We start from the raw sequence: 24215 nt of genomic DNA, 5'->3' as shown, positions 1-24215 counted from the left end.
ATATTTTCTGTATTTCATGTTTTACCAGACAAAATCTATTGTTTACTTTTGCATCTAGTAATGCCACAAATAATTTTGATTCTTTACTGATTACCAACTTATAGAAGGCTGTTGCAACACAGGCAAAAGCCACTGTAAGCTGACTTGTCCTGCTTAATTTAACTAGGCAAGTAGGGGCATATGAAGTACTACACCGGAGGATCACTTGTGCACTTACATGTTCTGGAAGGGACATCTCCTTCTATGTATACTACCACCAATGACATAGGAACAGAAACTGTCCTTTAAACTTTCTAGGGGGTAATCTCTAATTTTTCCAGGGACCCTCCATATCTACTTTAGTACTGTGGCAATCATTATCAGGCTAGTAGAACTCAATCGGTCTTCATTAGCTCTAGATACGTGTAAGTCACCAACATTTGTCTGTAAACAGACTGCTTAGCAAAGTGTTTATTGATATATTCTAATGCATCAGAATAATAACCTTTGAAACAACATTACTATTATATGTACAGATTTCTTGAACTGTTACAAAGGCTGTCCAGTGATACTTTGTTTTGTTCCCAATGGATATTTAGGAAGACACCCTCAGGAATTAGAGAGCAGAACAACTATCAGAGAAAAACACTAAAATGCTACAAAAGTTTCTGTTGTCTATGCTGATTCTGCATCTATGCCTACACTTGCCAGCACAGTATTTTCACACTAGTCAAGCCTGTCCACTTACTGTGCACAGCCTCAAATATATTTAACACTTGGAAAGTAGATATGAATTTGAACATTTTGTACTTGGTCACAAAAAAAAGTCTAAGAAGAGATACTACTATCAAGAAACTTGGCCTTACCTAAGTATTTAGCAGCCCTTTCTCTAACAATCTGTCATCCAAGGAGTGGCAAGGTCCAGTGTCTTCCTAATGGACAGAGAGCCAAGTCAGGTAGCCAGGCTGGCAGGGCAGAAGTCACACCAGCCACAGCCCTGTGCCACTGTTCCTAGGCAAGATATGCAGGGGGCTAGAGACGACAGCCAGGGAATGCAGAGAGCTCAGGCAAAGCTGCAATAACTAGGCAGGTGCAAGGTCAAGCCAAAAAAAATCAGTCCACGGGCCAACAAACCTTATAGCTAGATACAACCATAACAGAGCTCAAAGAGAAGCTGAGGGCCAGGCCAGAGCTTAAATGGAGTTCCTGCACTTCTGGGCAGAGGCGTGGGTGGAAGCCCCAGCTGAGGCTGGTCAAGGTCATTAAGGCATACTAGTGCACTCAGAGCCCTAACAACATTTTGGAACCAATACTAACAGACTGCTTGCACATGGCTACAATCAGTTAGCAGATACCTAAGGAAAAAGATAGCAAAAAGTTCAGTTGACTTTTTCCTGGTTTTCATTGTACTGCTGTATTGCTGTATTTTCTTCACTTAATTTCACCAGCTCAAGATCAAGGCCTGATTAAGATACTTGAAAAAAGTCCACACATTTTAATTTTTGTTTGATTTATTCCAACTTTGTGGAATCTGCTAATACTGTCTAAATCTCCCATATCTACGTTTTCCTGCAAAAGGACTATTTCTAGAAAAGCTTTTACTGTGCTTTAGTCTGGGATATGTACCTTTTCCCACAATTTTTCCTGATACCCTCCATAGCTCTTAATCCTGAAACATTCCTGATATCTTTATACTTGAAACAGTAGGAAAAGATGGCACAGGCTTATCTCTGCAGCAATTCCTCAGCTACACTTGTGGTCTAAGCAGGACAAACTACAATCTTAATCAAAGAAAAAGTCAGAAAAAATGTCAGAAAGAAAAGAATCAGTAACAGACTTCTGTTATGCTCTTAAGTTGCCACCTTCTGTTCTTGCATAGGGAGAGTAGGTGAAGAATACAAAGGATAAAACTAGCTCAGACTATTTTTGAACTATTTCTTTCAGCTGTTTTTGTTTGCACTATTACAAAGCCTTGGCAGGCAAGGAAAATATTCTTAGAATAGCAGATTTCTTGCTTTGTTCTGCATCTGTTCCAAAACCATACAATTGTATTTGAACAGCTGGCCAGTAACATGCAACTATCAAACATGGCACTGACATACTATCACAGTGTTCTTCGTAGACGACTGAGGTTTCAAAGCTGAAGTAAACATTCAAATGTACACATCTTGATCTTAGAGGTACATATTCAGATTTAAATCATACCTTTTATTTTTCTTGAATTCAGCTTTCTATTGGCAATGAAGAGCAGACAAGTAAGTACTCATTATATCAAAATAAGAAACTGGAACTGCTCTGCAGAAAAGAATTTCCTGGTGCTGTTTCTAGAACTAGAACCAGAGGAGCTCAGTCTGGCCATATGTCATTACCATGCTGCATGTAGTTTTAGAGTTTTGAAATTGTATTTTGTTTTTTATACAACTGTGTAAAGAAGTTCAGAAGAAAAAAAAAACCATCCACTTGATGAGCACCCGTATCTCCTTCTATGTCCTCATCTACTTTGTAACTTTGTATCCAGGGGCATACATAACCCAATTCTAAAATCTCCAGCTACAATCTTGGGGCCAACTATGTTGTTCTCCTATGTTACCTGCCTCCTGATCTATAAAGTGAAGCTTGAATTTATGCCTACAACCTTCATGAAAACTATCTTTACATTTAAAGAACTCTAAGAGCATGTCAAGGCTATTTTTCTGGGTAGGAAATAACATAGACCTAAGCTAAGCTCTTAAGTGAAGATTCTGGTAACTGCTGCAACAAACACCATAATTAACAGTTCTATTGATGTTCAGAGATTTTTATGCTCATATGGAATGAGATCTGTACAGCATCTGCTCTCCAAAATGTAAGTGAAAAAGAAAAGGGTAAATTAATTAGCTACTGGAGAAAACTGACAACTATCCCAGTACGCATCGCTACTAAAGTAGGGCTAAAGCAACTTACTTATTGAACAATTATTTATTACAAAATGTAATTAGCGTAAGGCTTTGCAGACTGCTTCACACATTTGTTTTGATGCAGGTTCCCTTTCCGTTCTTCCTTCTGCTCAGGCAACATCAGCTTTCAACCGAAACACTGTAGCACTGGGAGGGCTGACAGCCACCCCAGCCTAACCCAAAAGCTAAAACCGCCCACAAACTACCAACAAAACAAAAATAAAGAGCAGACACTAGCTTATTTTCATCAGGTGAACAAATTGCAAAAAGAGCCAGACAGAACAGGCGGAGTACTGGCATGGCAGCAGGCTGGAGTGTTCGCATCACTGCAGCTGTCACGCATCTTCCTAAATCTGGGATTTTTTTCGCCACCCCGACCCCCCGCACGGGTTTGTAAAAACGCCGGGCCGCAGTAGGCTTCTCCTGACAGCTCCTTCCCCGCCCTCTCCGGGCAGGACCACCGGGCCGCCCACGAAGCGCGGCAAGGCACATGTCAAAAAAATAAAGCCAAAGAAGAAAGTATCTTTTCTACGCGGAGCTGCCGGGGGAGCAGCCCTAGCCCTTTAAGCTGCCCACCCTCGCCGGCAAGGCCGCGGCGGCAGCTGGCGGCTATTTATACGCGGGCGGCGGCGAGCGCCGGGCGCCTTGCGGGGGGCGGTCCCGGTAGCGGCGGCGGGGCCTGGGCCCGGACCCGGACCGGAGGCTGCCATGGACACGGTTTTCACCTCCACGCCGGCGGGCGGGAGCCGCTCCCTCAGCCGCTCCTCCGCCGACTCGCCGCTAAGCCCGATGCGGCTGAGCCGGCTGCAGGAGAAGGAGGAGCTGCGGGAGCTCAACGACCGCCTGGCCGCCTACATCGAGCGGGCGCGGGCGCTGGAGACCGACAAGTCGGCGCTGCAGCAGCGGCTGGCCGAGCAGGAGGCGGGTAGCCACCGGGAGCTGGACAGCCTGCGGCTCTGCTACGAGGCGGAGCTGGCCGACGCCCGCCGGGCGCTGGACAACATCGCCATGGAGCGGGCCAAGCTGCAGGTGGAGCTCGGCAATATCGGCGAGGAGCACCGGCAGCTGCACAGCAGGTCGGTGCGCCGGCCCTCCCGCCCCGCCTGCCTGGCCCCGAGCGGGCCTCCCCGCTGGGACTCCCCCTGCGGCTGCCTCCGCCTCGGGGCTGTTGCAGGGTGAGGGGAAGGGGCTGCTGCTCGCCGGCAGCTGCGTGTTGGGGCGGGAGTGCTCGGTGCTGCAGGGTGGCTGGGTCACGGCAGCGGTGACGCCCCAAAGGCAGGGCCCTGTGGGGTTGGAGGGCCTTCGGTTAGGAGAAACCCTCATGTCCGTCCTGAAGATGCGCTGCAGGGACTCCGCTGGGAGTGCCTCCTGCTGTAGTGCTGCTGGGCCGCTCCAGCACCTCCCTGTGATGGGCATGGGGCTCCTCCAGAATTTGGGGTGTTGGGTAGCCTTATGGGGACAGTATTGCGAGAACGTGTAGCTGCCTGGGTTTGGCTCTACACCTGTGTATATAAACACTCAAGAAGCTGCCATGCTGGCAAAGCATCTAGAAAGTTACGGGGGTAGGGGGAGGAGTTTCTGTGTGGAGTCAGCTTGCATCTTTTGGGGGCTTTTTAGCTTGGACATTGCCTTGAGGGGAATACACAGAGAAGGTAGGCCTGTAAGCACTGTAGCTTGCCTGGTCCAGGCTGGTACTGCACAGAAATTGTCCTAGTGGCTTTTAGGTCTTGATTTACATGCTACTGGGATGAACTGCTTGCTGTTTCAGGTTTGACTTTCTTGCAAGCTGTGTATCCTGAGCATGGAATCATCTTGTTGTCTAGTCTTGCCAAGCCTGGAACAAAGGGGTTGCCCAATGTAAGTGCAATTAAATACTCCTGAAGGTGAGAAGAAGTGTTGAATGCCAACAATCTTCCTTCATGGATACATACAGAGTGCTAGCATTGCTCGTCGCTTTAATGTGCCACTGTACTGCTAAATCAATTACAGACTTAAAACAATTTGCGTGTCCACAGGGCCCCAATATCTTGTTATAAACTTGCATCATAGCAACTTTAGGCACCAGCTTTTTCTTTTAACACTTGTATGGAGCAAATACTGCCCCCTCACAGGCTCAGTAGGACTTAAGTAGCTGTTCTGCTTGGGAATAAAATATGTTTTTACTCTAAGCTTCTGTTTTCAGCTGCTTGGAAGTTCTTGGGCTTGTCTCATTCATGCTGGGTTTTGGCTCATAGATCTGTTTCGTAAATCTAACCAGCCACTTGAGTGGACAGTAAGGAGAGGGGTAATGCCAGTTCTAAAACTTTTCTGCTGCTCTTTGTGTTTGTATAACTCTTGTGGCTTTGTTTATAAAGCTTTAGGCTTGGCAGGTATGCAATCCTCTGGACTGATTTTTTTTTTTTCTTTCAAGTAACTAGGTCTTAGAAGTGGTTAACTTTACAGCCCATGGGAAATAATACGTAGTACATGCTGCTTTCTGAAAGGACTAGACTGAAGTACTAATATTAATGAGTGTTTTGTATCTGGGCTGCCTAACTGCAAATGTCTCAGATGACTTGGAACAAACTACTTTGAGGGTATCGTGCCCTTTATATGTATACCCTTTAAATAACCTGGAACTCTTATAGGATGGAATGTTACCAGATAATTTCCCAACAGCATTAACCATTGGCTCTTACTAATCGCTGGTAAAGAGACTTAAAGCTTCAGCAACAGTGAGGTGTGCTTGCATTTCAGCTTTTTTCATACTATTCACAGTGGTAATTGGAAGTAGGCCAAAGATGTTTGCGGAGGAGAAGTTGTGGATAAGCATATCAGTTGGTTGAATTCAGAGCCTGAGGAAGGTCAAAGCAACTACAGTAGCACAGCAGAGAAAGACAAGACCAGTTTCTTTCTGCACCAGTGAGTATAGATGTGCATTTTGTTACTGAACCTGACATATGTGGTGTAGCAAGCTGAAGCTGTAAGAATGAATTCTGCAAGTGCTGTTAATGTCCTCTTGTCCTGACAAATGAGTCTGTTTCAAACATACCTGAACTCTTTTGGTAAAAATATTTAAATTCTCCAGGTCAAGCATATATGAAACCCTGAATTACAAGGAATGTGACTGGCAGTGCCTCAAAGTTATTGCTTGCAATTGATAGTCAATAAGCTGTGTTTAGTTCTGGAATAGTTGGTATATAGAATGTTGTAGAGTACTGTAACTGTCACTGCTTGCTGCATAATAATGTGGTGTTCTGAACATAAGACTTGGTTTAAAAGGGTAGTAAATGATCTTGTCAAAGCCAGGCTTGTTTAATTGCTGTTCTTAAGGATGAAAAGACTCGCTTCAGGGTTCTCTGAAAATAATGTTTGTAAGGAAGGAATATAGGAAACCTGAACCTGGCTGTCAGAGGCCTGCATCAGGAAAGTGGACTCTTAAAACACCGATACTGATGGAATTTCAGTCTTGCACATGCTTTGATTGCAGCATGAAATTTACATTATTGTAGGATGAAACAGTCAATGTTATTGTTAAGTGGTGTTACTGATGTACTTGTTAACATCACAACTAATACTCATAATAAGTGGTAGTGGTAGCAGAGATACCAAAAGGAAGGTGGCTAATTAATACCTAGAAAAGAAAGAAACCTGTAAATGCTAAAAAAACCTACAACACATTATCCTGTTTTTCGTTGTTACCCCAGTAAAGCTACTTTTTTCCTAGAGTCTGAGTAAAGAAGAAATAACCTCTGCTAGCAAAACATTTGGGTTTGTGTCATGATCATGAAATATGAGGACACAATCAACAAATGTCTCTGAATAGCAGGGCTAGAAAAGACCTTGAGCAAGAACCTGATGTAGCCACATGCCCCAGGCCTGTGTTGGAATCAACCATACCTGCATGCCTTCCAGCAGATGTTTGCATAACCCTTTTTTAAAATTCCAGATGATGCAGATTCCAGAATATCCCCCCAGGCAATGTGCTTCAGTGTTGAACTACTGTTAGTTTCCTCTCCCCAACATCTAACCCAAATACTCCTCCCTGCAATTTAAGCCTGCAACTTCCTATCTTTTCCACAACAGACATGGAAAACAGATTCCCTTCCTCTATGCAGCAGTCTTTCATGTAGGTAAAGACTGTTATGTCTCCTGTCACTTTTCTCTTCTCTAGACTAAACAACCATTATTTTTTTCCAATCTTTCCTTGCACTCCAGGCTTTCTAGAGCTGATCACTCCTGCAGAATGACTTTGGGCTCTCTCCAACTGGTCTGTTCAGTTATCAACTGGAAAACTCATTGTATGAATTATCTCAACTTGGCCACTTGGCAGAACAGATTTTGCTAAAATAAACTGAACACTTTACTCTTTGCCATCTCAGATCTGAGTTTTGAGCAGGAAGTCAGACTCTGAATAGCTGTTGAGCAACTGCAAGGATTTTAGGAGTTAGAGCAGTCTGGGAAACGATCACCCCTTTCTCTGACAGGAATTCACTGTGAGGCCAGCACTTCTCCACTGTGGTGCCAAGTAAAACTGACAATTTAAGCAACTCTGTTGGCCACACAGGTGGTACCCGAGGGCCCTGTACCTGGGTATTTGTGCAAGGAAATGGCCGTCTTCTGAGGGCAAAGCTTCTCTCACCCTGTAACTCCACCACGGTGTGAAGGAGGGAAGACTCTGTGACCCTTCCTGAGGGGGAAGAGTCCCCTGCAAGGGTGCTGGGAGGGAAGGGTGGTTGCTGCAGGGGCTCGCTGCCCTGTGGCAGGAGCTGAGGGGCTGTAGGGGGCAAAGCCCCAGCTGGGGATGGGCTGATGACAATACCTGGGCCGGCGGCCTCCTGGGGATGAAACTCCTCCTGTGCTGTGGGCAGGAACATCGTGGGGGGGTGGGTTTGCAGAGGAAGAGGGATGACACCACCTGGTAGCCAGAACTGTGCTTTGCCTCTGCCTGCAGAGGGGGGGTGTTTTGCCCCCATGCGTGACCAGCACCACCTGCCACCCTGCCTCAGGCAGGCAGGCCTCCAGCTGCTGGCACCCAGCCTGCCTGCCTCCAGGTGCTGCAGGGCCGCCCCCTGGGGCGCCGGTGGCGGCCTCCATGGCTGCTCCCCGCTGGGGAGGGGGGTGCAGGGCTCAGAGCCCTGGGGGCCACAGCGGTGGCGTGGTGTGTTTTAATGGCCAGTAGGCACTTTGCCAGGGAGCCGGCGGTGGCCTCTGCTGCTGAAAGGAGGTGTCCGTGTGAGCAGCTTGTTCAGTGGCGGCGGGTCACTGTGGACTGGTGAGCTTTGGCTTTGAGTGTGACTAGTCCTTCCCTGTGGAGACGGTGGCCTGTGCCATCCCTTCCCTCTCTGGTTGGTAATGGCATGGAAAATAGCTGGCTTCTGTGCAGGATTTGCACAAAACAAGCTGGAAACTGGGTCAGAAGTCTTTCTGGTTAAACAAATGATGCTTGTCTGGGGGGCCCGTCTGGTTTGTTTTACAGCCTACCCGGTGCTCTTCCCACAAGTGTTAACTAACCTCTCTTCTGTTTCAGTTCTGCCACAGACCCCTGTGAAGATAAACACATTAAAAACAAACTTTCTCCCTCACCAGCTGCAACTTATGACTGTAAAACTTTCACTTGTAGGAATTCAAAAAAGGAAGCTGATTTAAACCTGGCACAGGCTCGTATCAGAGACCTTGATGCTCAGCTGAACGCAAAGGAAGCTGACTTAGCAAGAGCTTTGACTGAGAACCGAAGTCTGGGAGTTGGCCTTCATGAATTAAAGGATCAAGTAGTCACAGTAAGACTTGTTTCTGGAATTTAAACTTTGCTTTTGTTCCTGAAGCTTTTGCTTGTTTTTCCCCAACTAGTTACTGAGATTTAAAAGCAGGGAAAGACAATGGCAATGACAGGTGGACAAAAAGATTTCTGCAATCTTGTTGAAAGCAAATGCTACTGATAGTTGGTCTGTTAAAACCTGCAACTCTTGTAGGTACCTTTAATTCTCTTCTATGACCACAGTATGTAATGTTTCTTGTTCTACGGACAAAGCAAGTTGAAACGTGTTGTACTGCTATAGCCCCTATAGCATTCTCTAACATGTCAGCAAAGGGAGCATTTGATGACCCCTGCTTCACTATGCTTAAATCTAGGTAGAATAAGTAAAATTCTAACTACTTTTTTTGTAGGCTCTTGCGCTACTAAGATTCGAAGAGCGCAGCTTTTCTATCTTTGTGCTTTAGCGTGATCACTGAATAAGCTAACTTCAAATCTTTAGGATGAAAACTTAAAAAAAAAACAAAACCAAAACAACTTGTATTATTAAAGCAACACACGCCAACACTGGAGATGTACAATAGTTTTTCAACATAGGCTGTATTTGAAGGATTTCACTTGTTAAACATCAAACAAATAATACTGGAAGTTAGGGGGAAGTTTGGAATATTCAGTGTTATGAAGGGGAGGAATGTGTATGGATGGTACAACTGATTCATTGGAAATCTACTCTGAGTTGTCAAACTGAGCTGGTGGGATTAAGGGCTGCTCTATGTCTGCCTTGTGGGAAGTCTGGTCTACATAACAATTAAATAGGATTCTTTCTGTTGCTAATATGCTGGATCCCACTGAAATAAGTTGGTTACTCTACTTAAGTTCTTCACTTAAGCAGTGTGTTTTGATTGCTGTAGGAATGAAGTTGCATGACCTGTAATAAGTTGACTGTCTTAGTTTGGAAAAATAACCTCTTAATTTTGATTACCCTGATGTCTGTCTTTTCTAGTTGAAGCTGTCACTGGAAGATACCAAAAAGCATCTCCACAGTGAAATGTTGAGGAGGGTGGACCTGGAAAATCATATGAAAACTTTGCAGGAACAAATGACATTCCAGAAGCGTCTTCACGAAGATGTAAGTTTTAGCTTATTAACAAGGATTTCTTTAGGTGTCTGTGATCCCTGGATGCACTTAAAAGCAATGTTAAGATGTGCTTTATCCTTAAAAAGGTAACTAGCTGAGTCAACCTATGACAGTCCACCAGCCAATAAAATCCACCGAACTAGGAAGTCTTCAAAAAAGTACACAACCTCATGTTAACTGGCATAGTACCAACAGGTATCTGGAATATGACATAATTTTCTCATGCTGCACTTCTGAAGGTAACTACAATCCCAATATACTACTTTGTGTAACTGAAAGTGCATATATTACAGTTAAAGTTAAACGATTCCAGATGTTTGCTAGAAGCCTAAAATAATCGAAGATGTTAAATCTCCTTTAACAAGCAACTTATGTTCCCTACTTCCTTAACACTTATCAAAGGTGTCTGGTAACCTTTGTGCAAGAAGGCAGTACATAGAACTAAAAAACATGTGAATGTAAACCAACTTCCTTCTGGCTGGAAGGATTCTCAAAGTGTGTGATTTAAGCAATAGAGAATTCAAATTTCTCTAACCAACTGCTATTACTTTTTGAATAAAACAAGAATAGGTGAAGTAACAGTAACAGTGCTTAAAGAAACTGAAGTGTATATGCATGTGTTCTAAGTAAAGAGAAGCAGGGAAATCATTCTAGTTCAAAGAATTAGACAAACTACCGCATTTATTAGTTTAAGCAGTGTTGGCAGTGAGGTAGCAAAACAACCCAGTGCAACTAGCAAGGTGGAAGTACCTGACCTAATGGATGAATATCTAAGATCTGAATGAAGATGAATTACTGTGCACTCAATGATAAATCTGCTTCAATACTGAATTACTTGTTAAGCTGGTACAGTTAAGTCCAGTCTCAAATCAAACTGTATTGGCTTGCTTATTCTCTGAGAAATTTCTTCTCCTAGGAGCTCAAGGAGGCAAAAAGAGTCCACGAGAGCAGGATAGCAGAAATAGAATCTGGCCGTCGGAGAGAATTTGAGAGTAAGCTCTTAGATGCTCTGCAGGGGCTCAGAAAACAACAGGAAGAACAAATTAAAGGATACAAAGAGGAGCTGGAGCGAACATTCAGTGCAAAAGTGAGTCTGTAAAAATGCCAATAAAACAAAGCTTAAGCTGCACCTTGATATGGTTAAAGTGACACTAGCATAAATAGCTGGCTGATAGAGCCCTTGCATTCAGTGTAGAGCTTCTTGGCGTAAGTTGTTACAGAATTTCAAAGCAGTGTCAAATTTGACAATAGAACTTCTACAAACACTTGGTCCCAAACAAAACTGGTTCAAGCACAAATACTGTCCCTTTGGGGAGTGTGTAGGAATGGCTAATGTAATAGTTGATCATAATTCAGACTTCTGACAAATCTGAGAGCTTGTCTGACACGTTCAGGACCAAGGTGCGCTATTTTTATTAAGCAATTTCAGTATTGAATAAAACTGGACCTGCTGATTATAGTTTTAATAAAATGCATGAAATAAGGTATTCTTACAGTTCTACAAGAGCACTTTTAAAGGTATGAGTGTAAATGTCCCTTCCCAGTTGCTAGTACTGGATAAGGGGGAGAGGGTGGCTATGGAAGGAGCTTGACTGTGTCCTCCAGAACTGGTCTGTCACCTCTTTCCCAGCATCAGCCACATATGCAGGAAAAAGTAATACTTAGGCTTATACTCTTGATAGGTAACATCCCAGGGGTTTCTGGGTTGGTTGCAGTGTACAGTATTAGTATCTTAAGCCTTCTTTAATACTCAGAAGTACCAGATCATGTGATTCTGCACTGTCAACAAGCACATGTGTTCATTTCTTCCTGGTGGTTCTGGTTTTCTCTATACTCCAAATTATATGCCAACTCAGTGAATTCCTTTGGATGCTTCTGTCCAGGTTTTTGCTGGAAATTGTGTGAGTGCCTCTTGTAGGAGCATAGCTCTACTCTATCCTTTCTTGGAACAGCTCAAGATTGAATTGCTCTAGAAATAGCTTTGTGCTGCTTATAGTGATGCAGGAACTGTTTAGTAATAAACTTTGGGGGAAGAGCAATAGTTTGATAAACACATAATATCCTGTAGGCCCATCCTTTGACAAACAGCTTCTAAACATTCTCCATTGTTCTTCTGGAGAATGAATTTACTTAATATCTATACAAAGTCTTCATGCATCTGTACCTGAAATATCCTAATCCAGCAGTTTTCACTACCTGATTATTGCTGACTTTTTTCTGACATGAATGTCAAACTTGTGTAAACCTTCCTGAAAAGCAATGAAAAACTTTCTGACCTGGACTTTATTGGTATCTGCACACTTAAGTGAAACATAACTATTTCCAGATGTAACAGCTGGAAATCACTTGGGTTTCCATCCTTATTTAAAATACATGGTCACAAGCAACTCACTACTAACAGTGACTTATCCATAGATGGAGAATGCCCAGCTATCTGCAGCAAGAAATAGTGACTTTGCCAATGCTGCTCGGGAGGAACTGATGGAAACAAAGCTGAGAGTTGATACTTTGACGTCTCAAGTTAATCAATATCAAAGCCAGGTACTATCTTTATTTGTATATCCTTAGAATTATTTTAATTTAGATACCCAATTCAAAATATTGGCCTCTCCTCTCTAATCTTCAGTTATGGTTTAATTGATTTTTCCATCATCTTAATTTTAGAATGTTGCTTTGGAGAACAGAATAAAAGAGCTACAGGAGATGCTGGATTATGATCGTGATCTCTATCGAAGGCATATGGCTGAAAAAGAGAAAGAAATAGAACAAGCCCAGCAGCAGACACAAGCACAGTTGGAAGAATATGAGCATCTCTTAGATGTGAAACTGGCTCTAGATCTGGAAATAAGTAGCTACAGAAAGATGCTGGAGGGAGAGGAACAGAGGTAGGCTATGACAAAATCTTCATATGAGAACTTGCTTCATCAAAGATCCCTACACTAACTAACCATATATTCTTCAGAATGTGGAGGAGGCAAGAAATAAATGCTATGTCATTAGTGCCATAATAGTTCCTGAAGCAAAATCTTCTGTAGATAGTATTTATATCCTACATCCACCATATGATGTAGTAAGATCAAGTAACTTGATAAACACAACTGATAGAAGTTCAAAGGTCCGTTAGATATCCCTCAACTTTTTCAAAGCTTTATGCTACATCCTAGAGACATATCAGAGTCCTCAAATTTCATGAATGAAACTGGGAAATTGTATCAACTCCCAACTATCCAGATACTGCCTGGTGAGAACAACATGAACTCTCAATACATGCTAAGAAGGGTCAAAGACTTAAACTACTTCCACTAAAGATTGCCTCTGTAGAGACTTTAAAGGAATACTTATTGCAGTTGGGAATCTTCTTTTCCTGACATAAGCTTCCTCTGAACTCTAGGGCTGGGGCTGTCTTCCAAACATAACAAGCTACTTAGCTATTCTTGCCAGTAAAAATAAAATCTTATATTCAAGACTTCATGGAAAGCTTGAATATAAGAAGCTCTTAGGCTTGGCTATAGTGGGAGGATAGGAGTGAGAAGAAATAAGCACATCAGATAGTCAAGTGAATGTTATATGACTCCCTTCTAGGCTAAAGCTGTCACCCAGTCCATCTTCACACAGCACTGCAACTCAAGCAACAAGTCAAGGGCGACGGTTCCTACATGGGAAGAAAAGGAAAATGAAAGAAGCTAAAGAGAGAGGCCATAGTGCTGGATTTAAGACTGTTCATCATGCTTCATCTTCTGGAAATGTATCTATTGAAGAAATTGATGCAGCTGGGAAATTTGTCAGGCTTAAAAACAACTCTGATGAGGTACATTCAAGTCTGCATGGCCTCCCTTGCAAAGTATGACTGCTTGTGAACCAACTTGTAGCTTAGTCAGAGATGACAACAGGGAAGAATGAAGAGATGAGGGAAGAGTACTGCCAAAAAAATGCAAAGTGGGGACTTCTCAGCTAACCTGGCTGCTGTGAAGAGAAGACTAGAGACTTTTTTTTTGGGGGGGGGGGGTACTGCAGGTGTTTTTTTTCATGGGGCTGTCTGGGAGGTGCTTTTGAGGGGAGGTGCACTGGGTTCTATGATGCAGAAATCTAACACCTTCAGTTGTTTCTCATCAGGTTCAGGCTAGCACCATCAGAAGTACTACTTATCCTCGATTAACTAAATAAGGTACTTAGTAAATTGGTTAATGACAGCTTCTTATTACTTAAATTCTTAAAACAGCTGACAGTATCTAATCTATACAGAGGGTTTATCTGACCAGCTACATAATTCTTTGACTAGTTTAGTCTGCAAATCCAGAATTATTTGAATTAATTCTCAGAGCTTCAAAACTTGTGGCTGGTAGCTTAGCCACTTCAGCCTGAGATGCCTTAAACCTTCACAGGCTTCTATGTATGTGTTGTATATATGGCCCAAGTTGGTAGATGGGCATGACAAACTTCATTTATCAGAATCTCTCTGGTAAAGAGCATCATGATCCCCCTTGAACAGAAGGCAAGAATAGGTGTGCCTAAACTTGTGGGACTAAGATTAATTCTAAGGAAGAACAGGGAGAAATCATAGGGAGGCTTTAATGGAAACTTGAAGGCTTCCTCAAAATTGATCAGATTCTTGTATGCTACAGGAGTGGGACTAAAACTGACCCTTGAGTCTGAAAGAACCTTGCACTTGTATGATGTGGTATTGGTCTATAATGCTAAGAGAAATTTCTTGTCCCACAGGATCAGCCACTACATGGATGGGTGTTAAGACGACATCTCGGAAGTGTGTCAGATGTAACATATAAATTTCCTTCACTGTTCACTCTTCAGGCAGGCCAAGTAGTTACAGTATGTAGTGGTTTTGTAAAACTTACTCGGAGGTCTGTTCTTATGTTAGATGGCAATAGAGATTCATGTAATAAGGAAAACTAAATTGACACTGCAAGTCCCTAAAACACTGAAATCCTTATTTTATGTGGAGAGGGAGATGGGAAAAATCCTTGCAGTGACTTGATCTTAAATGCCAATTAAATTTTCTTTAAAGCTAGATCTTGGACTGAACTTGGATCATCCCAGATTGGGACATGCTGTTATTGTGAACAGAATCAATATATTCTAATTTATTCTTAGGGTTCCCCATACTCCTGTGATTTGATAAAAGTTGTGCAAAGACTTATACTGTTGCTAAAAGCTTTACTCCACTACAGTTCAGCAATGCTGAGCTCACCATTTATGGTACTAAGCTAGATTTTAACTCTAAAATCATACTCCAAGTACATTTAGATAGTGATCAAAGCCTAACTCTACAGTCTGTACTTCCAGACTGCATGAGCTTGCTCAAGAGATCTGTGAGTGACCCCAAGCTAGGGGCTATCTTGTATACACAAACTGCTGATAGGAATATGTCTGTAACTCTGGCTTGGCTCTGTAAATCAAATGGTATGCATGTCCAAGCAAGGCTACCTCTACATCAGGCAGAAGCTGTTAACAGCCTTTTCTATACTGCTTTACAGTCTTCTGTTTAAAAAAAACCAAAACAAACAAACAAAAAAAAACCCAAAACCAAAAAAACCCCAAACCTCCCCCCCCCAAAAAACCATTACCACTGTTGTTGGTAGTCCTGGAAGAACTAATCTGCCAGGGATCACAGTAGTCCAGTTTGTGTTACTGGACATCTTTTGTATTGGAGTACTTAATAGTTACATATGTTAGACTAAATCCTAATCTAACTATAAATAAGATTCTTCAGAAGCTCACTCTGAATCTGTTGCAGATCTGGGGTGCAGCTGCTGGCGTAAGCCCAGGTCCTAGTGATCTGGTCTGGAAGTCTCAGATGTCTTGGGGAACTGGGGATAGTATTGGTGTTACACTCATCACAGATGATGGTGAGGTAAGTGAGATAGTAAATAGTTTTTACTCTCCTAATACTAAACTTGTTTGATGTGCTTAATTCTTGAGGGTTCTTGGTGGCAAGTCAATTGTATTTTAGGAACTTGCAGAGAGGAAGATAATGCATGTACCCAGAGCAGAAGAAAGCAGTGAGCAAGATGATGATTATGAAGAAATAACTGGAAGTGAAATAGAGTTTCCATCTCGGGTAAGCTGCCTGAAGTTTAAATACATGCTATCAACAGTCTCGTTCAATTTCTTTTCATTACTGTATGAAAATACTTTCCCAAGTACTATCTGTATCCTACAACTCCTAACATTTTTCTTGATGTCAGACCAAAAGAAGAAGAAAAAAGAAATGTTGTTTGGTTTCATGATAGTGGTTCCTGTGAGCATCCTTAAGCAGGTGAGATGGTGAGAATCATGCTTGTCATCTCATAGTAAAACTTGCTTCATTAATACTGCTGCAGCCTATTGTCCCACGTAGGATATAGCTTGCATGGCTTTGCATCAGAAGTGGACTGATGTTTTGCTTATTCTCTGCTTGAACATGATCAAATAGTAGCATTAATTGTTTGGTCTCTTATTACTGACACACAGAAAAATACTGGCTTTAATGTCTGTTCCATCTAAACATGTGACTACGAATAAACTTAAAAGCTGTTAACCCAAGAACAGAATGCAAACACTTACTACAAATATCTTATTTCTGTGGGATGAAGTGACTTACCTGACACTCCAAACAGTGTCCCTGACTTAAATTCACACTGAAGAAATATAATATTTCCATTCAAAAAGTTTTAAGAGGCTGAAATCAAAGTTCTTGGTGTATTGATTGTGTAAGTTCCTCTTAAATTGAGGCATGAGTTTGAAGCACTTCTGTTACAGCTTATTCCAGGAACTACTTTTTCTTATTTTGCTGTGCAAAAATAGTATCTTAGCTGTGCTTCAGTTACAAATACTACCTTCAGTACTTTCCAAGTGAAACTTCAGCACAGATGCAGGTCATGCTAATGGAATTAATGTAGTTAAATAGAATGTTTTGTGTTCAATATACTTATAACCCTTTGCATTACTCACAACTTGCACATTGTAATGCCCTGTGAAAGACACTCTAGCCCCTCCAAATGGCTTTTGACTGACAATATTACAAGTCTGAACTGCTGCACATTGGATGCTTCTAGTGTACTTTGATATACTAGTAGTCAGGTATCTTTAATTGCTGAAGTAGTCTAAACCAGAACTAATACAAGGGCTTTAAAATGGTCATAACTGAACAATTACAGACTGTACTTGACTCTGGAGTTGGTTTGTTTCTTGACTTGAAATAGCACCAAGTCCCCTTTGTTAGTACAAACTCCAAGGCCCTAAGTGCAAGGGGATGCCTAGCTAAAAATTCATTCTCTCCCTCCTGCTGAAACAGCATGTTGAGCTACCACAGCTCTTCCTAAAACTGATCCTACACAGGTTACAAGGAGGACTTGCTTCTTACTGCACCAGGTCTTAAAGCCACCACCATTTCCTAGATATTTTCATAATATACCTGTCTGAAAACTTAAAAGTACGTTGGTACTGTCTTAAGAAAATGTACCTAGGAACAGGCAGTTACTGCCTGCTGCTTGGTTCTTCTCCTTGTTCCTGCTTTCAAACAAGAATATCTGGGTAAATATCTATTACTATAATACCATCTGGCTTAAAGGATGTTTATCAAAGTCTCCTGACTTACATGCATGTTCTTGTAATATTTTCAGTCTCTCACTGAAGAAGGCTGAGTGAGACCCTGTTAAATAGGCTATTGAGAATGGTTCTATAATGCTATTCTGGCCTTTGGACTCTTAATGCACAGCATACACCAAAATGGTTGAAGTAACACCAGTGGAGCTTTAGGCTGATGAAGACACTTACTGATACAAGCTTCTCTTCATGTTCAGAGTAGGGCCTCTCCTCAAGGTGTGGGTTTTCTTTAAGGCTCTTTATTTGAATTGACTAAAATATGGCTTGTTTAGCAATCAGTGATGGAAAGCGGAATTAACTTTTTTCCTTACACCTCTAATCTGTTTTATCAGCAACTTTACAATACAGTTGTGTGCCATTTATGGTAAGAATCAATTCTAATACTCCCACTCAAACATTAATGTCATTCCTGTCTGCTGAATTTCTATCAAACTCTTGTCAGTAGTATCTATATGCTTCTGCTGCATTGGTAGTACTGAAATAATGGCAGCTTAGTGAAACACAGTTAACTTCTTGCATGCAGTAAAATGATGTAAAGAAAGCATGCTGTGCTTTAAGGGAAGGCAGGGTTTCCGTGGATTTTGCTTCTGCTTTTACCATCCTAACCAGGGTAGCATGAATCTGCATGCCAGTGAAGTTTTGATATTTCAGAACAGAGGTACTGATAGCCTGATAGCTTTTCATTAAGAAAGGCATAGGCTCATGTATTGCATGGACTCAAATTCTTAAAAGCCTGTGTTCTTTTTTCCCCCCACCCTCAAACCATCTAGTATAGTTAAGGTACTGCCTCCCCTGAAAACCTGCTTTGCTTTATTAATATGTAACTAAATCTACAAAAACACTAAAACCCCCATATGCCTACCTGAGGTTTGAATAGGTAACCAGCAATAAATGCTAAGTTTGTACACATGCTGATTAGCCTAATGTCTTCATGTTTTATTTCTGCAGCAAAATGAGGATCCTAGCTGTTATATCATGTAATGTGGACAAAGAGACGATAATCTGAAAAAACTTCTCAATACCAGGTGACATAGACTATATGTGTTTTGGTATCTTCTGCAATATCTGAAACTTGGAATTCATATCTCCTATTTGACCTCTTTGTAAGAAACACTGCCCATAACATGATGAAATTTCCTACCTTCTGATACTGGACCCTGTCCTTGGATTCACTGATAGAAAGAGCAGTAGAATATAAGCTCCATGTGAAGTTATTTTTACTTTAACACAAGGATCTGGTTTCCATGACCTGCTGAAACAGAGGAGAGTACACAGTTTACAGAGCTTCTAAACATATGCCCTAGAAGGATGCTAAATACTTGACAATGAGCATGAGGCTGCCTCAGCTTTCTCAATATTCCAATATGGTTTCTCCAAAGGTAATTTCTGTTTCAAGCCTGAGTGGGGAAACTACATGGGCCAGATCACACCCTAGCTTGCACCTTGAGCAAGTCTGAACTTGGCGGAAGTAAAACACTATCTTGAAGAGTGCTGAGTGTCTGAAATGTTTCCTGCTCAGATCCTGATGCTGTAATATCTGAAACTGGTCTAGATCACTTGCTAGAGAGAGACATTTTAAAATTAAAAGCAAGTTGTAAAAATGTTCTTGTCTCTTATTAAATGTACTGTTTCTGTATTCTAGCACCTGGAAATCCACCAGTTTCAGTACTGTATATTCCTAGATACACTATATCACAGCATAGCTGTGTCAGCCTTAACTTGGACAGATGTATCTCGTAAATGTGAAAAAGCATCTCATTCCAACAGAGAAGGTACTGTAACTAGCAATATTAGTACTGTGGTCCCAACAAGCCAGCTTTCTAGGGCTAGAAAAACATGCTGAAACAAAAATCAGAACTAGAAAGCACCAACTGTAGTAAAAGGTGCATCAAAAACATCTGCTCTTGGAATCCTTGTGTCCTAAATCTCTGTGCAGTCTGCAGTACTGCTTTGTGTATGTCTAATGGAACAGTTGGGGGAATACTGTATTGGCCAGTATGTAATTTACTGTAACTTGAATAGCTCTGTAGTCCATGTAAAGCGTGACCTATAACCCTCAAACTAGGCAGTTGGCCTTTGGGGCCACTGCATTCAGTTATTTTTAACCTCTTTTTACTAAAGTGCTTACCTGCTGTCTCTATGGTAAAGGGCCTTGATGAGCCACATAAAGTACACTCTTCTTTAAGAGTATGAGGGAAGGGGAGCAGCTGAGAATGCAGATTTCTCCAAATGCTGCCTCTTACCTTGCCAAAGTATTCAGTTCTGAATTTAAGACCTGTTCTGTCTTAGGATGCAGTTGTTAAGGTGAGGCTTTCCTTATACTAGCTTAAACTCTCAAGTTATTTAAAAAGTCTAGTTTTGACATGTGAAGAGTAGATGCTGGTTTAATACTTGCGTTTTAACAGATCTGAATTCCTGTTGTACCTTATGGCCCACATAGAAATAGCTGCTGCTACAACCTTGCTATCTTGATTTCTTAAACTTTTTTAACTATTAAAGATATTTTTTCATGTATATAAAAGCAGTCTTGTACTTTAATATTTGCAGATTAAATAATAAAGAAGTTCTTTGTTCATTGATCTTAGAGTAGCTCAAAAGACTTTGAAGTAATAAAATAAGTGAGTTTAGGGAAGATTCCCTGCAGATTGAAGAAACCTTCAGAAATAGTATGCTGCCCTGTGTATTTGAAGAACTGAGTGATAAATATAAAGCTAAACTGCTATGAACTTAAGAGGAATTATCACTATTTCAAATGAAACCTTTTTGTAGCACAAGGGAAGGATGGTATTAAGCAACAACCATGAAAGATTTGAATTAGTGTACAAGTCTTGATAGGAAATAGCAGTGGTACAGGATGTTGTTTGGTAACGCCATCAGTGGTCCAGGAAACAAGATCTACTTTTATTTACTCAACTACAGAACCTACATGACAGTGTATTAAACTTGTTCTTAGCATACAATCTTAAAAAGGCACATATTAATTGACTCTCTGATGTGCAACAGATCCTATTGTGCAAATTGTCTTTCTGGTAGCAAACCTTAAAGATGGTTGGGTTGGTTTCCTATGACCTCTCTCTATACTTTGCCCTAATCAGTAACAGTATAGCTCTCTTGACTGGCTTTCAGCTTACAACTTTTGCAATAGCTACTTCTGTTAGATGAGACGTCTACTGCACCTGACTAGGAGCTCTATACTAAATGGCAACTGCCTACTGCAAAGTATATTGAGAATTCAAACCTTTATGTATATATCTGTGTGTGTATGCACACATGTGCATATGCAATTCTTTAGGGAATTCTGGTGAGCTGAAAGATTTCAGTGCCTCTTTTTTTCCCTGCTATGGAAAGGTATGACTGGTGAGACCTCTGATAAAGTTGGGGGAAAAGCAAAAGCAGCTGTGAATCCCAAATACTTAAACCTTTGAAAGTTGTCCCATACCTTTTTATATTCAGAACATCATAGCTACTTTCATGGAAAAACTAGATCAGGACAAGTTGCTTTCCCTGCTGCTGTTCTAATAACTACTAGCTACTTGCCCATGAATTTCAAAAGGGGCTGACGAATTTTCTTCTTTAGATGAGTAAGTCTGAATTCTGAGATTATGTGTCCTAAGTAGAAGGCAGTAGCCAAAGCTGCAAAGAATAACCCTGTACTTACAACCATTGTGCAAGCTGAGGCCAGAGATGAGAGAAACCAGAAAGCCATGGTTTTGAGAGCCAGTTAGAGGCTATTTATCCTTCTTAGATGGAAAAGTTACTGCACCTGTGATACACATGAAATTCTTTCCTCTTGTGCTGGTTTTGCCTGCTGATGGGAAGTGAATGAAATCCTTATTTTGGTTTGCTTGCGCACACAGCTTTTGCTTTACCTATTAAACTGTCTTTATCTCAGCCCATGAGTTTTCTCACTTTTACCCTTCCATTTCTCTCCCCCATCCCACTGGAGGGGAGTGAGTGAGCAGCTGTGTGGTGCTTAGCTGCTCACTGGGGTTAAACCACAACACTGCTCTAGGGAATGCTCTTTCAACTGGACTACAGAACCAAGTAGAGCTTGAACATCTGAACCTGGATTCAAGCCAGTCTGCCCATAAAGAGTTCAGCTCCCCTCTCATCACTCTGTCTTGTACAGAGAGCAACTGGCAAAAGATTACATGTTCCCCTGAGGCTGCTGAGTTTTTTGTTCGTTACTACATCTGCCTTTACTAAGCAAAGCAGAAGGCTAACAGAAAAGCAAATTAATTCTATCTTCATTTTAGTAGTGCTTAAGATGCCTGAGTCTGTCTGTCCTTCATTTTGAAGCTTCTTTTTGCATATTTTTAGTTAAGTTTAGTTTTAGTTAAGTTCCCTTTCCACTTAGTCTTCTCTTTTTCCTCCATATCCACCCCTTTCATATAAATATAAAAAGTAGAAGTGTATTGACTTTTCATTTGTTTGCAGTAGTCAGCAGTGATACTCACCTATTTATCTCAATGGAGTTCTATACAAACCCTGTGGAGCTAGGATCAGTTTGTACTTAGTTCAAAGGAATTTTTCTCTTATCCTCCTGCTAGAAGAAAATTTTAACAGACATTATAAAGGCTACACAGTCAGTAGGGAGAGAACAAGATTATTAAAATTCCAGTGGCTGAGGTGTCATAAAACTACTACTTAGGCTTTATTCATGCATTTTTAATTTAGCAAGTGACCCCCAGCTCAAAAACAAATGCCAGTACTATAGGAATAGAAGCAGCAACCACTGTTCTTATCCCACAGAAATATTTATTCAGTTTGGTCAGTAAATTATAGGAATTTCAATGCTGAGAACTTGTACTTAGTACAACAACATCATAATATTGACAACAACCACTTTGCCTTTTGTCAACATACAATGTGAAACATGGATTAACTTGCTCACAATAAATTACAGTGTGGTGGATGAAGAGAGCTCAGTGACATCAGTAACTTAGGAACTGGTTACAGTTAGCTTCACTTACAGTATTTTTAAAAATGGTTTTCAATAGTAAAATCATTGCAGCCAAAGATTAAAAAAAAAAATCCACATACAATAGTAGCAAGGAAATGCATTTTTGGAGCAACAGTGAGCTACCAGTAAACACTTCATACAGTGATCTTCAAGGCACAAAGCAAAAAAACTGGGTATGGGTTTTTTTGCAGGTTGATGAGTCAGGGAAGGTGAAACTTTTTTGAATATAAAATAAATACATTTTAAAAAGACGCATACAAAAGTCAGTAAGTCAGTCAAATAGCAAGGCTTTCACAGAATGCCACACTGACAGAACATTTGTGAATCCATTTCAGTCATGAAATCATGTTCACAGCTTGAATGACACAATCACTGAGGCAAGGGAACCATCACTTCAACGTAATTAATGGGGAAGAAGCCAGACTCTCCATTTAACATCCCCTCATACCAATTCTCATCAATCTGATTGGTCAAAGTTATGATGTCCCCTTCCTTAAACCCAAGCTCGCCTTCATTTTCTGGCTCAAAGTCATAGAGAGCTTGGCAGCAAGGCTGATCCATGTGCATTGAAGAACCTGCCCCCAGTGACAGAAAAAACACACCACATTAATAGAGCTTCACAGCATCCTATCAGCCACCAAGCATAAAACAATGGGTCAAAAAACAGAGCCCTGCTGCCATGAATTCTTCCCAACAGTTTTTCCATTGCTTTCACCCACTAACATCTGGTGCTTCTACATATAAAAAAAATAATACTAGTGATAATTAGTTTAAAGCATAATTCTGTTTCTCCCTTAAGTTCAGATACTACTTACTCTATTTTCATTCCTAGTTGCCTTCCCTTTTGAAAGGATGTTTACCTCAAACTGATAGTTTCAGTAATCACAGTTGTCAAAAGCAGTGTGGTCTCTTTGGAGTGGTGGCTAGAGGAATTGGAAGGGTAGGAGTTGAGGGAGTAGAAGAGTAGACAGGAGAAGTGACAAGTAATCATTAAAACAAATGGCACTGCAGCACACTGCTACTGCACGAATACCTACCAGAGGGCAGGGGCTCACAGCCAGTCCTACACGCACACTTACAGCCTGCAGGCAGCCTCCTGGATGTTTATGCTACGTGTGTGTTTGCAGGAGGAAAGGGAACCATCAGCCACTCCAGCCACTCCTGTGTTAAGGCTTCCACCCTCACCTCACTTGAGCAGTGACAGTCATTTCTGGGTTACTGCTCCCCAAGTTCATGTGTTCAAATCCTTTGTTGTACACATCCATCTGAACTAAAGCAGAGGTTATGCTAGGAACAATGGTGCCTGTCAAACTATTTTACAGATGAAAACAGTTTTCTGATGCAGTATCTGGCTGTTCTTGTGACTTATGCTGTTCGCCCTGCTATAAAGATCTTCATTCCAAATTACTCTTTTAAAATATTGATGGTACCATATGCAAACATAATAGTAAGTACATACATTTACAGGAAAGCAAGTAAATATAAATTAAAGTACAAAACAGAATCACCCTTAGCAAAAGAAGTTAAGCTTGTAAATGCAGTCACCTTTTTAAAAGATATTCTCAGGAAGGGGTGTTATTTGGCTTGGATTTGTGGTATGGATACATATGTAATATATTCATTCATATTTATGAATAATAACTGGTTCTAATAAAATGTAATCTAATGTTCAAATTGTAAAGCTTAGCTCTGTGGCCAAGGACTAGCCAGAGGTTCAACTGAAGTTCAGCCATAACAGATTTCTAAAAACATGTAAAGCATATCCAAGTAAAAGTCTGGTAATTTGATGTATATTTATAAAGGAAGAATAGGAGAAAAGATTTCATGCTGCTGCCATATAAACAGTAGTAAAACACACTGTAG

At 41.2% G+C, this 24215-nt stretch overlaps 2 protein-coding genes across 4 annotated transcripts in view; one reads left to right on the top strand and one right to left on the bottom strand.

Annotated features, from left to right (window-relative positions):
* Window positions 1-3623: 3623 nt before the first annotated feature.
* Window positions 3624-19232, top strand: LOC104834728 (lamin-L(III)-like). The gene is made up of 11 exons (XM_010572290.1): window positions 3624-3991; window positions 8518-8674; window positions 9653-9778; window positions 10704-10874; window positions 12203-12328; window positions 12452-12672; window positions 13370-13595; window positions 14507-14614; window positions 15540-15656; window positions 15756-15863; window positions 19032-19232. Exons 1-11 carry the CDS (start codon window positions 3624-3626, stop codon window positions 19230-19232), a joined length of 1929 nt encoding a protein of 642 aa, XP_010570592.1.
* A 2895-nt stretch (window positions 19233-22127) lies between these two features.
* Window positions 22128-24215, bottom strand: part of SH3GL3 (SH3-domain GRB2-like 3) — a 57957-nt gene continuing 55869 nt past the window's right edge. For all 3 annotated transcript variants that reach the window (XM_010571929.1, XM_010571930.1, XM_010571931.1), the window contains one exon: window positions 22128-22927. In XM_010571929.1, the coding sequence (XP_010570231.1) occupies window positions 22722-22927 (206 nt within the window). In that variant the 3' untranslated portion in view covers window positions 22128-22721. The remainder of the gene's footprint in view (window positions 22928-24215) is intronic.

The sequence above is a fragment of the Haliaeetus leucocephalus genome, unplaced genomic scaffold, assembly GCF_000737465.1.
Source record: "Haliaeetus leucocephalus isolate CR32 unplaced genomic scaffold, Haliaeetus_leucocephalus-4.0 Scaffold339, whole genome shotgun sequence".
NCBI lineage: Eukaryota > Metazoa > Chordata > Aves > Accipitriformes > Accipitridae > Haliaeetus > Haliaeetus leucocephalus.
This window is presented reverse-complemented; position numbering and strand designations above follow the sequence as displayed.

Coding starts and splice junctions, on each gene's coding strand:
- LOC104834728 (XM_010572290.1), top strand. CDS start 3,624: ATGGACACGGTTTTCACCTCCACGCCGGCGGGCGGGAGCCGCTCCCTC. Junction 9,779..10,703: donor AGAAGCGTCTTCACGAAGAT/GTAAGTTTTAGC, acceptor TTCTTCTCCTAG/GAGCTCAAGGAGGCAAAAAG. Junction 12,329..12,451: donor TTAATCAATATCAAAGCCAG/GTACTATCTTTA, acceptor TCTTAATTTTAG/AATGTTGCTTTGGAGAACAG.